General features: G+C 40.1%; 1 protein-coding gene across 4 annotated transcripts; it reads right to left on the bottom strand.

Annotated features, from left to right (window-relative positions):
* Nucleotides 1-5,962: 5,962 nt before the first annotated feature.
* On the bottom strand, nt 5,963-13,258 carry LOC136749757 (sterile alpha motif domain-containing protein 9-like). 4 transcript variants are annotated; one of them, XM_066704273.1, is made up of 4 exons: nt 13,145-13,258; nt 12,415-12,470; nt 12,112-12,184; nt 5,963-11,158 (listed from the first exon to the last, which is right to left on the bottom strand). In XM_066704273.1, exons 3-4 carry the CDS (start codon nt 12,113-12,115, stop codon nt 6,585-6,587), a joined length of 4,578 nt encoding a protein of 1,525 aa, XP_066560370.1. In that variant the 5' UTR covers nt 12,116-12,184; nt 12,415-12,470; nt 13,145-13,258; the 3' UTR covers nt 5,963-6,584. The 4 variants fall into 4 exon arrangements, with proteins under 4 accessions (XP_066560370.1, XP_066560372.1, XP_066560371.1 ...); XM_066704275.1 differs by lacking the exon at nt 13,145-13,258 and adding an exon at nt 13,046-13,119; XM_066704274.1 differs by lacking the exon at nt 13,145-13,258 and adding an exon at nt 12,774-13,019.
* Nucleotides 13,259-15,088: the final 1,830 nt, after the last annotated feature.

Here is a 15,088-nt window from a genome sequence, read left to right as displayed (position 1 = left end):
GTCACTTGAACCTCTCGCTCACTTTAGTATTATTCTGCTGCCCTCACGGGTGTCCAGTGAGCTAACGTATCACTGACTTCCTGCATTTCGTTGGTATTTCTCAACAGTCCTGTCTCTCGGGTCATGTAAGACAAAGTAAGGACATTGACCCAAGGCAAGTAAACGCAGCAGTGTGTGAATATGTCAAGAGATTAAAGCTTTGAATGTGGAAAAGTCACAATCTGCACAAATTGGCCACATTTAAGTATATAGTTGGTCAATCCATTGGTGTCCACTTGGGTGAAAGGGCAGCAGTGGATAGCGAACTATGCTAGTCTTTTTCCACCTTGTCGGAACATGCTCGGCCACATATTCTGTGAACCTGCCCGAGAGAGTTTACAGTCTTTTACAATGACCACTTCTGCGATGCGTGTGAACCTCTCCTTTAAAGACTAAATGTCTGGTGGGAGGGGGGGAAAAAAACATACAAATAAACAAAAGTGTGTGTGTTGGTGGGGGGGTATGATTTAGATCATCAACAAACAAAAAAAGCCCCAATAAATCTTCATGTTTAGCAGCAATTGAGGGACTTTAGTCAGGGGACCTATGGTTTGAAGTGCATGTGTAATGGTAAAGATAGTTTGGCTGTTTTGCTAAAATTAGAATTTCTCTTCTCCCTGTAGCAATGGCACGGGACAGGCTGAGGCCGAGTCTCAGTGTTGCCCTGTACAAGGCAAGTCCGAATCTTTTTTTTTTCCCATTTTATTTGTCAAGGGTTTTCACAGCGAGATCGGCTGTTGGATTTTTATGTCCCCAAACTTGTAGCAAGTTTGGTGAAGGCCCTTGTTTGTTCAGTTTAGGAATTCCACTCACTTACTGGGCTCGACATTAATATGCAGTGCGTTAAGCACACGATTTTAGTTTTGAATTTCATGTGTCAAAGACTTGCCGCTAATCGAAAGTAGACGTTACTGGCAAATTCACGCACACGTACTATCGGAGACTAAACTCTGATTTCTTTTCGTACACTGTTTGGAAACGGGCCACCACTAAGCCAGATATCCAAACAAAAGCAATGTGGTGTGGTAGTCAGAATCCGAAGAACATTGCTCTTGTAAGCCAATAGCATTTACAATTGTTTTTCTGTTCGACTTGCAATTTAAAACGTACAGCTGACAGTCTGCTTGGGACACGTTTGTCAAAAAACCTCCCTGTGTACTGCTTCAATGGGTCGAATGGCATCCTCTCATTTGTAAACTTTATTTAAATCTGAGGAGGTTAGTTGTGTAGCCGATGCGTGTGCGATTGGCTTCGGGATAGACCCTGGCTGTATTTAACCGAAATCCTGAATAACGGACACATTGTACATCCTCTAATAGTTTGCTGCTTGATCTTGAGCCATTTCCTGTATTGTTTTTCTACTATTAATGTTGAGCTCAGTATGAATTTCTGGTGACAGACTAATGTTTTTTCCTGTGTAGATGTGTAGCCCTAATCATGTGCCAAGTATCTGGCAGGTGACTCACTGGCTCTTTCTAGCTGTTATTTAAACTGTTTATGAAATGCAGGAAGCATGGGAATGTTGATTTGTGTGAATCTTAATTTGCCTTTCCTGAGTGATTAACACTGCTGGGGAGACAGTGAAAGTATTTTTATGTGCTGGCTTACTTCCAGCAGCAGTTTTCCAACTTACAGCAAAACTGTATTTGTTTGCTAAATATATTCTAAATTGAACTTTTTACTGGCATGTCAAAGGGGGGTAACACTACACAAACCTTTCCATTTGATCATCATGGAGATAACTGCATTACAGATCTTGTCACATTACCAGCTTGTGTACCTGGCTTTCATGTGAAACTAACTTGGCACTGACATCATAGTTTTTCCAGATGCCCATCATCTCTTCCGTTTAATGTGATTTGTGTTTCTATTAACTAGCAGCAACATTTCTCCACTTGCTTTTTACTGGTTTTGAAGGAAAAAATCCCAGATCACGGGCAGTTCAGGTTAGTTTGCTCTGTAAGTACCTGCCGTTCCTCAGAGAGAAGTTGTGTGTTGCACGGAGAGCGTTCCTGCGCAGCACACTGCTGTAGAAATCCTGTACAGTCTCGGTCTTGTTCAATTTTAAATGTCCAATGCCTGTATCAAGCTCTACTGTTAAATATTCTGTATTTGGAAACGGTAATAAAGTACTATGCAGTCTATGCTGCTGTATTTTATTTATTTATCTCTCTATTCCTCTCGGTACTGTTCAAATATCGAAGCCCTAGGAGCTGAGCTGGGGGTGGTTGCGGGCATAATTATATTAGGGAGGGAGGGAGGAGGGAGGGAAACCTATTAGTATTAGCAGTACCTGTTTAGATTAATTACATCACAATTAGTATTGTCAGTGTGTTCAGGGCTCTGGTGCCCAGTTGACGAGGTTATGGTCCGATCTGGGAATGTGGCTCTAGCGGGTCATATTGAGGGGGCTGGGCTGGGTCTTTGTTGCTTAACCCTTCAGTACCTCTGAGTCCCGAGTGTAGCTCTGTTGGGCAATGCTGTGGGACTGGCATGCTTCCGAGTCCGCGCACAAGTAAGTTAATTGGGTAAGTAATGACCTGTCTGAGCTTATGTGTCAGGGGAGGGGTGTATTTGTAATGGTGTTTCCCACAAGCATTCCCCCCCCCCCCCCCCCCCCCCCATCGATTCATAAACCGGTCACTACTTAGGCTGTGCTCCTCCGCACTTTGCCCCAACTTTCTTTTGATACCATGCACTTCAAAATACTTTTCCACTGGGAGGAGATGGGAAGGGTTGTGGGAAAACTTGCTTTAAACTTTGCATCCTGCTGTAGACAGAATTCCGTTAAATCCCCCACCCCCTTCCCGCAGCGTGTCCGTATTGGCTGCCTTTCGGACAGTCTGCCTGTGTGCCATATTCTCGGGCTCAGGATCTCGGTCCCCTAAGATTGACTGACGAGGTTCTCTTCTCTTTCCCTGATTTTTACACTGGGCGGTTGTTTTGACTTACTATAGGAGTAAAGTTGGTCGTGTAAAGCGCGCTGCGTGGGGCATCTCTTTCAGGTGAGCAGTTCTGTGACTTGCTCTCTGGTTCTCGTCTCCCCCCCCCCCCCCCCACACACCTCCATCGTTGATCTGCCGGTGTGCTGTGCGTGGTAGAACACTATACTGTAGGGCCATACCCAAAGTGTGTCAAGATGCAGTGTGCCTGTCTTTTCTGCCCATAATGACACCCCCACTCGAACCATGGCCTAGGATCAGCCCTCTGCGAGAACATGGTTAGTCATGTGCAGGTACACACACACACGCTCATGTCTAACTCTTAGTGTTTTTGTGATTTTGCTGCATGATTGGTCTTAGAAGTAGAAGTGTCTAAAGTGTGTGAGTGCACAAGGAAATGGTTCACACTAGCAGGCCAGTTATATTTTTAATGTTCCCTTTGAAATGCGGCGTGGAATAAACATTTTTGTTTGTGAACTCATTTCGATGTCGATTCTGGCTTTCGTCTCAACCTGACTAAAATTATATTTGGCCATCCTTTGTAGCTCTATAGCTTCACTGACTCCTTTTGTAAAGCTTTCTTTAATAGTAATAATAAAAATATTTCAAATTGTATAATGTTCATTGTGCAGTGAATTATTTCCCATTTTAGTACTGCAGTATTGTGGTTATTACTACATAGACTCACGGTTGTCACTTATTAAGTACATGTAATAAAACAGCCCCCCCCCCCCCCGAGAGGCCACATAAGGGATTGTGAAATATTTATTTGCAGACAATTAATTGATCCATTTGAAAAACATAATTCCTCATTGGGTAATCAATACCTTCTACTTCTGAAAGAGTAGCCATTTGTATTTCCACCACCTGCAGAGACGGACAGTAAAGCAGCCAAGCTGACTGGGTGTCTGCTGTACATTGTCTGTTGAAAGGGTCTCCTGTTAGATGGGATTCGCTGTGGCCTCTGGAATCTGCTAGAGGAAGTCTGTCCATCTCTGGAGTTATTCCTCAATGAACTACCCACTGTTAATGTATATAATGTATATATTACCTGCTGCAGTTTCAATGTCAGTTGTGCCTTTCAGTGCTTACTAAAAATAAACGTCTTTATACACTGACTTGTGTTTTTGTCTTTTGTGTGTTCTGGAGTGTATTGAGCTCTTAAGCATTACTTACTGAGTATCTGGTGACAAATGAACAAGGATAATTAATGTTACATTTCTGAATCCACTGATAAAGATGTCATATTTTGTTAAAAGATCAGATCTGTGCATAACTTTGGGTATTTGTAGAGCAAAAACTGCACATACTTAATTTGATTATTTTACATCTTTAAACATTCTTAGTCTGAGATCTGTGCTGTGGTGTTCCTGCAACAGCAGTGCGCCAAAATTTCTAATCTTTATTAATGAGCAATACATGTAAATCTAAGGAGTATGGTTCAAGACATTATAGTTGATATTCCTGTTAGCATGTTTAATTCTTAACTGCACTTTCATATAATTAAATGAAAGCAATACTGTAACCTATTCATAAACTGATGAAAGCAGTGTCCAATGTGCCAGCTAGTAGGGTAGAAAATGAACAAATTACATCATACATCACATGCAGCTCTGATTGAAACTAGCTGGCAGAACTTATTCTTAATAACAACTACATTTATATAGTGTTATGAATATGCCAACAACACTCTGGGATCCATACCTTACTCAAACCTTTTCACAAATTCATGTTTTTTTTTTCACCTCCATATAAGCTTAATCGATGACAATAAGCATGTGCAAATGTAAATGAATCGCACTTCTATAACCCGTACAGCATCAACTTTTTTGTATGGGATTCCTTTAAAAATACCTTGTTCAGACACCATTGTTAATGCATCAGGTAGCGATGCATTTCTGCTGTGAGGTTTCTGCCCCACCTTACAAAAAGCCCACCAATGCCAAGTACATATGTCACCAAACTGGAAACTTTGTAGTTTCTCTGCATTTCCAGTGTTGTAAACACTGTATAAGGAACAGTTCCATAAAAAATGTCTGCTATGTTCAGTTTGTATCATTGTTTCCAGAGACATCGTACATCATGAACTTGCCTTGTTTAATTTTAAATTCGTGCTCACACTGAACTTGTTAGGTGGGGTTGACAGCTTTGCAGTCATGTTACTAGACTGATTAAATAACAGACATGACTCTCTGGGTCATATGACTGCAGTCTTAGTACTGGTCTCGAGGGGATGGTATTTTCATTTCATTTAAAAATCATTGAAGGCAGTGAACACATCAACAAGCAGTTCCAGAAAAACAAGTTCGGAGGTCACCTGTAGAGCACCCACAACCCCATCTAAAACTAAAACAATACCACAGAAGAATACTACTAGTGAAGTAGAGAAAGCTGGAGGAAATGGTGACATCAGAGCAAATTCTCTGAGTTAAAAAAAAGCCTGGAAAGAAAGCACCTTACTGTATGTTCAACTCCACAGAAAACCACACCAAGGCAGGCTTTTTCATTGGACAGTTGGACCTCAGGCAATGTTGGCAATGAAACTCCAGCCACAATACTACATACTGAACTGCAAAAACGTATGTAAATGTACACTGTATCTGGACATCAATAGCTCCTAGTAATTTTCTTCCTCTGTGAGAAATTAGTGTTCCTTGTGTTACAGTTCTGTTTTACAGGAAACACAATGCATGTTCCCTACTTCAGAGCATTATTACAAAGACAGTATGTATTGACAGTATTGTGTGATTTCGCTGTGCAAAACCAAACTCCATCCTCTTCTAATGATAATTATTAATGAGCAATGACCCCCCTGTAAATCTAATGAGTATGGTTTAAGACTTGGCAGATATTCCTGTAAGCATATTTGCACTTTCATATCATTAGATGAAAGCAATGATGTAACATCCTCTTCATAAGTGTGCCAAAATCAATTATGGTTAACATTCTATACAACATGAAAATAGAACAGGACACAGGAATTAAATATGTACAATGTATTTATTAACATATGGGACAATGGCAGAATAGTAAAAAATAAGTTCTAACAACATTTCCATATAGATTGTAAAACAAGAACACAATAGCAATTATCTCAACATACAGAACAGCAGTCTGCAACCCCAGTACTGAAGTGCCATAGGCCTGTGGTTACAGATAGTATAATATTATCAATAGCTACAGACCCTAAATAGGCAATAACTGGTTAAATAGCTCAAAGCACAACTGCAGTGAAATCCGAGATATCCTACTGCTATCAATGAGCAGGGTTGCAAAGCCCCGATGTGAATAGAGTTAATTTCTTTGGTATATCATCAAAAAAGGGAACCCAACAATTAAATGCATTTGTCCATAACAAAACCATCCATGGTTAGAGATCAAAACTTATTGTATTTATTATACAGGTGTTACCTTACTGGGAACTTAGTTGATTACATAGTGCAAAAGTAACATGGTCGAGAGTGGGGATTATATATTATTTTTTACAATTTTGTACAACAAATAAAAATGACATAAGCAATTAAAATAAAGTTAATAGGTGTGCACAGATGTATAATTCACGATAGCACATCTACAGCAGTCATTGTGGTAGAGCAGAACCTATTAGTTAATGTGCAGGGCAACTGGGCCATTGAAGGAAAATCCAAGATAGAAAGAGACATTTTCATTCATATGAGGCAGCGAAGCAGAATGCAGAGGGATAACTTTGATCTTGCTGTGTTTGCAGCTGCCCCAGACAAACAGCTTTTCATTCTCGGTCCATCCTTCCACACGTTTCAGCAGTTGTGTGACCTCTGGGGTCTTCCACACCTCCCCATTGAGCCACTTCAGTCTCCTTTCATTCAGTGACCCTTTGATGCACTTCTCCAGCCTGCTTCTGTGAACGATCCTGTGAAGGCCGTTTCCGTTTCCCAGGAAGAAATGAGTGAATATTCTCTTCTTTCTTGAAGGAACATTCTTGATTTTATGCTCATAGAGCCTTTTCAAATTGTCAATTGCTGCCATGAGAATTTTATTATTCCTTTCATTTGGCTCTTTGTCTTGCATTTCATCGGGCCAGAACAGCAAAGTGTGCAGGAAGAAGGCACTTGTGAGACATGTGTTAATGCGTCCCTTGCTAAACCGCAAGCTTAGTTCCTGAAGCTGTCGGAAGGTAGCAAGTTTGGGGGACCCAGGTGAAACGCATCCTAATGCAATTTGACACAAAATGTAATTTGCCAAGTCACTGAGGTCCAGCTTTTGTGGATCAAGATACATACTTATGATTTCCTCCAGTTTTTGCCCACACCTTTCATTTTTCTGATCAGACAACATTGAAAATATGGTAGTTACATTACCACCTCCAAGTTTGTAAATCCTCATTTGTCTCCTTAGCGGACTAATATTATCTGGGGATTCAAACTCCTGATCTTGGCTGGCTGACAGATCATTCTCACAGAAAAACTCAGCGTACACTTGGGTTTTTCTCAGAAGCCATTTTCTGGGATTGTATTGATGTTCTAGCTCTTTATTCATAACCTCCTCTTCTTCTTCATTTTTGTCAGTTTGAAAGTAGCTCAGGTCTTCTGAAATCCATTCAAGAGCATAATATATACGATTTTGAAGTCCTTTTAGGTGGCTGTGAAATGTATTCCAGGGTTTTTGTATTTCTTCTGGAATATCGTCTGTCAGCAGATAGTGGAGAAGCTTAGTAATTTCATTTGAAAAAACATTCACTGATTTAATGAGCTGCAATAAACGGCAGCAAACATCCACCTCTCCGAAATAGGCAGTGTTATTCATGCGATCTTCTTCCAACTCTGCTGCTTTTTCAGAGGCTCTGAAACATGCTGTTGCTTTTAGAGCCATTTCAATTATTTCGGCAGTGTTCTCAGGGGTCCTGTCCTTTTTGTCTACCGAGTCCAATTTAAAATTGAACCATTTCTTGTAGACCTGAGCTTCTGTGTGCAAAATGAAAGAATCATGTGGCAAATGTGATTTTGCTACTTCAGCCCAATGTTTTGCATCTTCAAATTTTTCATGTGTTGAACAGAGTCGTGCTAGCTGTTGCGCGAGGAAAGGGTCCTTTCCTAAAGAGGTGTAGGCAGATTTTAACAGGTCCATGGCCTTGGGTGGGTTGTTTTCCTCATTACAGACGTGCTCAATGAGAGGAGAAAATAAACTGTCAACATTGTCTCCCTTGCTTCTCTTGTACCGTCTAATGAACAGATCTCTGATGAACTTCAAAAAGTCATTCCTTCCAAACCTGTGTTCAAAAAGGACTTTTTCCTGAAGAAGGGCCATAGCAAATATACTTTGCTGCTGGTCTGAACACAGTTGATTTAAGATTTCTTGTGCCACCAAAGGGTGAATTATACGAACAAAAGTGATGCTGTCCCTGAAGTGTATCAAAACAAGCCTTGCTTCTTTACTCAGGGCATTTTCAAATGAACTCTGGCGTATTGGTTCTACACAGATGCCTAAGCCCAAAAAGGCTTCACAATGTGACACAGAGATATAAGAGTGCTGCACATAACAACTGAGCAACGCTATATACACAATTAAGTGTGTTTCAAGAGATGAATGATCAATATCTTTTAGAATATTTCCCACAAAGTTCTTGATGTATTTTTCATCAAACCCTTCACTCATCAACACAAACGTCAGAATGAATTCTGGTTCAAATGTTTGCTCAAGTACTTCACGCTTTTTGGAGAACAGTTTCTTTTCCCGGTCTGACAGTTTGTGTGTAATGGCTACTGATTCTGCAGGAAAGGATTTAACCATCTTTTCAGGCTCATGGGATCTTTTGCAGCTTAGCAGAATGAAGCATATTGTCAATGGGTTGATTTTCTTGCAGGAGATGGCCTCTCCTAACCCATGCCTTAGCTCATCAAGGTCCTCATAGTCTTCCAACAACAGAAGCACAGGGACACATTTGTTAATGTCCTTTTCTTCAAATTCTCTTAGTAAGACTGCATGTTCGCAGACAGTTGCTACAGGGTGAGATGGCTTGACCACTGCACACCTCAGATCTTTCCTCTTGTTCCAGAGGGTTTGTCTAGCGACGGTGCTTCCACCACTACCTGGGTGGTGGTATATGTTTATTCTGGCTACAGACCTTGAGAGTGTGTTCCCTTTTAAAATGTTTTCTAGTATTTTAATCACTTCTTCATATGTATCTCGTTGAATAACCTCTCCACATTTGCCATTGTCTGCCAGCCAAAAATTCATCCAACTCACTTTTCCTCCTTGGTAAAAATGTTTTTCTATGTCTTCCACATCTATAACACTATCTTTGATATTGATGTCATCGAAAGCATTGATACCGAGGATTTCAAGGGACAGCATAGCTTTCTCATCATCAGGTGTAAGCATACATTGCCCCTTACTGTACACCGGTAAGTGTTTATCAGACAGTGTTGTGGTAAAGGGCTGAATGCTTTGAAGTGTGACATCTACATGACTCATCTGCATCCCAACTATGCTGATCTGATTCAGTGTTTCAGTTGGACAAGATGTTTGAGCAAGACTGGCCCACTTGTTGTAGTGTTCTTTGGACTCTGAAATGACAATTACATCCTCGTGGCCATTCATTTCAGCATAGAACTCATGGAAAGTGTCAACAATTGGCTGTTCCACCTCTGACATCAAGACAAAAAGCACAAGAAAAGTCCCCTTTGGAAGAATTTCATTGCAGATTGTAGTTATTGCCTTTTTAAGGTGCTTTTTCTTGTTCTTTATCCAGGTATTTTCATCACAGGGCTTTTCATCTCCAAGATAATCGTTGCGCCCATTACAGAATATCCAGCTGGGCTGATAAAACAACTGCAATTTCTTTATTAAGTCACTGTCGTTCATGTAGTCATGCAGGAAGTGAACGTTTGGTGTGGAGCGCTTTAGAGTTTGATATCGACAGCACAGTCCAGAGGTTCTAGAGTCTGGATCAAAATCCAACACACAGAAGATGTTCATGTTCAGCAAGAATGTGATGTTCTTCAGGCTGTCGTTTTCAAACTTGTTAGTGACAATAATGTACCAGAGAGAATCATCCATGTATTTCTTGCCACCAGTCAAAAGCATACACAGTTTTCTCCCAAGATCCTCTCTGATTTCTGAAGGATGCTGATAAACTGAGGATTCTGCCTCCTGCCTTCTCCGGTCTCTTTCTGTCAATCCTTGAATAAACTCAACATGATCTTCATCAGTAATGCTCACTGTTTTGGCCCCTACTCTCTGATAGACTGTTTTCTTATCAAGTTCAACTTTGTTAGTTTTTTCATTAAATTTAGGTATACGAACACTATAGAGTTTGCCTTTAACAATTTCAGCCTTGGGTACAATGTCTACCTCGACAACCCAGCTTGTCTCTGTGTTGTCTCTGTCAATAACCTCTATGAACCTTGGGGGCCTGATACACTGCCTTGCATCTGCCTGTTGGGAAGGATTTGTAAAGCTCCTTTCAATGTAGTCTAATGCATCAACAAATAAATCTTTGTCCTTCACAGGGATACCAATAATTTCTCCATGCTGGTAGGAAGTGTTCTTGCTGTCCATAATGCCAAAATGGATCGTGCCATTTGTTCGAACATTCATGCACCCTGCTCCAAATCTGATAACCTCACTGGAAAACTTGACCTGCAGCCTAGTTCTGTCTAACTTTACTGCTTCACCAAGAGATTTGTACTCATGGCAAGGCACTATTAAGTCGACTATTCCAGTTTCTGGTGGAAGAACTCTGTGTTTTACATATTTAAAGACTTCGTCGGTTATGTCAAATGGGTGTGGTTCACAAGATTCCAGGTTTGGCTGAGAATCTGGTAACGATTTTATAGTTTTTTTCTTTGATTCAGGATCTGGTCCCTTCACTGCTTTCACTTCTTGATGTTTAATTTCTTTACGTTCATTTTGATGATCCTTAACTTCTGATTTTGTAGAACTGCCAGTTTGTTTGTTGACTGATTTTTGCTGATGTATAGATGTCATAAGTTCATCTCTTTTAGACAGAAGAAGCTGTATTTGACCAGGTTTCATCTGTGTCTCGGTTTTTAGAAAGTCTGATGTAAGCCCTTTTAAAACTGGTCCTGTTACTTCATCTTCATGAAGTTTCTCGATGTAAGTATCTTTAACTCCTATTGATTTCATCCAGGAGCTTACATGATTTTCATCCCATTGCTCAAGTGGCAGATTTTTATATTCTGAAAGACAAACATTTATTTAATAACAACAATTTCCTTTTAAATAAACAGATTCAATTTTTTTAAATACAATTTTATATACAATTTTCACAACAAATGTTACTTTATGTATCCATACAAATTGCACTTGTGAAATGTAGTATAATAGTGTGGTATTGTGTATATTAATTATACTGTAATCTTGAAAACCTTAATATATATAATAGTGGACAGATCAACTCTTCTTATATTGTGTGGAGAGTATTAAACTTAACATCATTTTCATTCATTCCGAAAAGTCTTTTTAACCCCTGTAAAAGAGTGCATTTAAAGATACAAACAGAGAAATTTCATGAAGATGTTTAAAGGGCTTATGGCAGACTTTCTAAGTTATTCTGTTTATATGGATTACCAGTTTTTTTTTAAAAAAGGAGTATTTTCATTCAAATCTATACACAAGCAGCAATGGGACATCATCGATAAATTATGCAAAGTAGAATCAATGTGTTCAGAACCTTCGAAGGTGAAAATGTACCCTTTGGGACAGCCCTAGGTTATGTTAATGTTTCTATTGAACAAAGCTGTTGTGTTAGCTAAGTGTTTTAAAATACAGTTAATAACTTATTGCAATTGCAATAATTGTCACATTGCATTATTTCTCATTTAATATACATCTCATCTTGGAAGGGGGCCAACAATTATGCAAATAGTTTTCATCAAAGCCATGGAATTATCGATATTCAATGTGTGTCATGCACATCCATACTTAGGACATCAGACTGTAAATCCATTGCACGAGTCTTGTTTTATTATTATAATCATACTATCATTATCCAATTCATCACATAATTTATCATCAGTTCCAATAATACTGGTGTGTAATGGAAATGTGTATATATATATATACACACACACACAATTTAAGACACTGAAAAATATATTAAGTGGGAAAAAAACTGAAGCTACACACTCACCCATGTTTGCCAGCAGGTTGGGTTACTGATGGTGCCGAAACAGATAATTGGGGATTTTCTTTCAGTGGAAGATCTAGTAAAAACAAAATAAAATGCACCTTCAGCTGTAAAACCCACAGGAGACAAAGATCAATACAGTATTCAAAACTATTCAAAGACTCCAGAATGCAAGCGTGAAATGAGGATGTTTGGTTCGCTTATAGTTTATACTATTATACAATACAATTGCGTTTATTATAAAATACAAATGATTATAATGATAATATAATCTGCACATTTTACTGGTTAGATTAGGCGCATTACCTCAACAGTCCTGCCGTTTCTTGTCCACTTCTAATTTCCCCATCTCTACACTTGACCTGAGGAGAGAGACTTGATGAGTAAGCGTTTCAATCCGTCAGGCTCATTTACACGACACTGCGGTGCTGAAAACCACAGGCTGTGATCTTAGCTACGCTTTGATCCGGGAATCGAAACTTTAGGTGATGGTTGAACTTCCAGTACTGGATACCAGGCTAATCCACCGACAGGCATGTTTAATAGTAGTGTAGGCTTCCTCAGGGATCAAGGTAAACCAGTAATATCCTGTGCTGACAGGATAGTGTTTATTTTACTCGAAAACGTGGATTAAAATGATAGCTGCAACCGAGGAGATCACGCACCACAATCCTTCCGTCTTTGAGATGCGATGCATTGTGGGATTTCAAGGCGGTCCGGTGGCGCTTCTCCCTGTCTAGATAATGGAAAACCTGCCTCAGGTCTTCCTTTTAACACTATACCCCTCGATTATATTAGATACACCACATATACATGTTATCAACGAGTAATGTTTTCTCGTGGCCTGGCAAGGACGCTTTTATTTAGCCCAAGTGCTGTCTGTAGTTGCCGGCGTCACATCAATACACAAAGTATCACATTTATTTTAGTTGTTTACCTTCCCCCCTCCAGTCTATACAAACAGAATACCATTGCCAAATGGCGAAGTACGCATTTGGATTTATTAAAACTAATTATTTGAAATATACATCCATACATTGTATACATTGTTGCAGGTAGATTTTTGTTTTGCCACTGACTGCGGAGCGACGCTGTCGGAATGAAAGACGGGCGGTGTGCGCAGTGTTGTTTAACCAACCCTGCCACGGAAGGCGGGCCTCTTCTGTCCGAGTTTCGTTTCTCTGAAACAGGGGAATAGGTTTCGTTTCGACGTGGAGGGCATGTACCACCCATGAATTACGTCTATGTGTACATTATTTACAGCAGGCTCTCCCCAATGAACACCGAGAAAACTCCTAGATCAGATCTGTCCGCGACTAAATCCACACAACCCGTCCTGAACTTGGCAATAATAGCAAACCAGTCCGGAAAAAAACTAAGAATAATAACGGCGTCCAACGACAGGCTTAGGATTTGTTTCTGTAAAACTGTAAACGTTTTAAACTTATGAACAGTTTGGAAAAAACAAAACATACACAGATTATATATATATATATATATATATATATATATATATATATATATATATATATATATATATATATATATATATATTACATTATATACACAATATTATATATACAATATATACACTCACCTAAAGGATTATTAGGAACACCATACTAATACTGTGTTTGACCCCCTTTCGCCTTCAGAACTGCCTTAATTCTACGTGGCATTGATTCAACAAGGTGCTGAAAGCATTCTTTAGAAATGTTGGCCCATATTGATAGGATAGCATCTTGCAGTTGATGGAGATTTGTGGGATGCACATCCAGGGCACGAAGCTCCCGTTCCACCACATCCCAAAGATGCTCTATTGGGTTGAGATCTGGTGACTGTGGGGGCCAGTTTAGTACAGTGAACTCATTGTCATGTTCAATAAACCAATTTGAAATGATTCGACCTTTGTGACATGGTGCATTATCCTGCTGGAAGTAGCCATCAGAGGATGGGTACATGGTGGCCATAAAGGGATGGACATGGTCAGAAACAATGCTCAGGTAGGCCGTGGCATTTAAACGATGCCCAATTGGCACTAAGGGGCCTAAACTGTGTCAAGAAAACATCCCCCACACCATTACACCACCACCACCAGCCTGCACAGTGGTAACAAGGCATGATGGATCCATGTTCTCATTCTGTTTACGCCAAATTCTGACTCTACCATCTGAATGTCTCAACAGAAAACGAGACTCATCGGACCAGGCAACATTTTTCCAGTCTTCAACTGTCCAATTTTGGTGAGCTTGTGCAAATTGTAGCCTCTTTTTCCTATTTGTAGTGGAGATGAGTGGTACCCGGTGGGGTCTTCTGCTGTTGTAGCCCATCCGCCTCAAGGTTGTACGTGTTGTGGCTTCACAAATGCTTTGCTGCATACCTCGGTTGTAACGAGTGGTTATTTCAGTCAAAGTTGCTCTTCTATCAGCTTGAATCAGTCGGCCCATTCTCCTCTGACCTCTAGCATCAACAAGGCATTTTCGCCCTCAGGACTGCCGCATACTGGATGTTTTTCCCTTTTCACACCATTCTTTGTAAACCCTAGAAATGGTTGTGCGTGAAAATCCCAGTAACTGAGCAGATTGTGAAATACTCAGACTGGCCTGTCTGGCACCAACAACCATGCCACTCTCAGAATTGCTTAAATCACCTTTCTTTCACATTCAGACATTCAGTTTGGAGTTCAGGAGATTGTCTTGACCAGGACCACACCCCTAAATGCATTGAAGCAACTGCCATGTGATTGGTTGGTTAGATAATTGCATTAATGAGAAATTGAACAGGTGTTCCTAATAATCCTTTAGGTGAGTGTATAGTGATGGAGTAGGCCCATCCCTTTGTTAAGGTGTTTGGAAAAGAACAGACCTTTCAAACAAAGGCTTACCTGGGGTGGGGCTGTGGAGCAGCCATCTTGGGAAAGTAGAAGAGAGGTTACAGAGGCCATCTTGACAGGGGATTTTATGAGCCCCCGTGCTCAGTT

This window comes from Amia ocellicauda, chromosome 5 (assembly GCF_036373705.1).
Source record: "Amia ocellicauda isolate fAmiCal2 chromosome 5, fAmiCal2.hap1, whole genome shotgun sequence".
Lineage (NCBI taxonomy): Eukaryota > Metazoa > Chordata > Actinopteri > Amiiformes > Amiidae > Amia > Amia ocellicauda.
The sequence above is the reverse complement of the archived record's forward strand: the minus strand, read 5'-3'. Positions and strand labels throughout refer to the sequence as shown.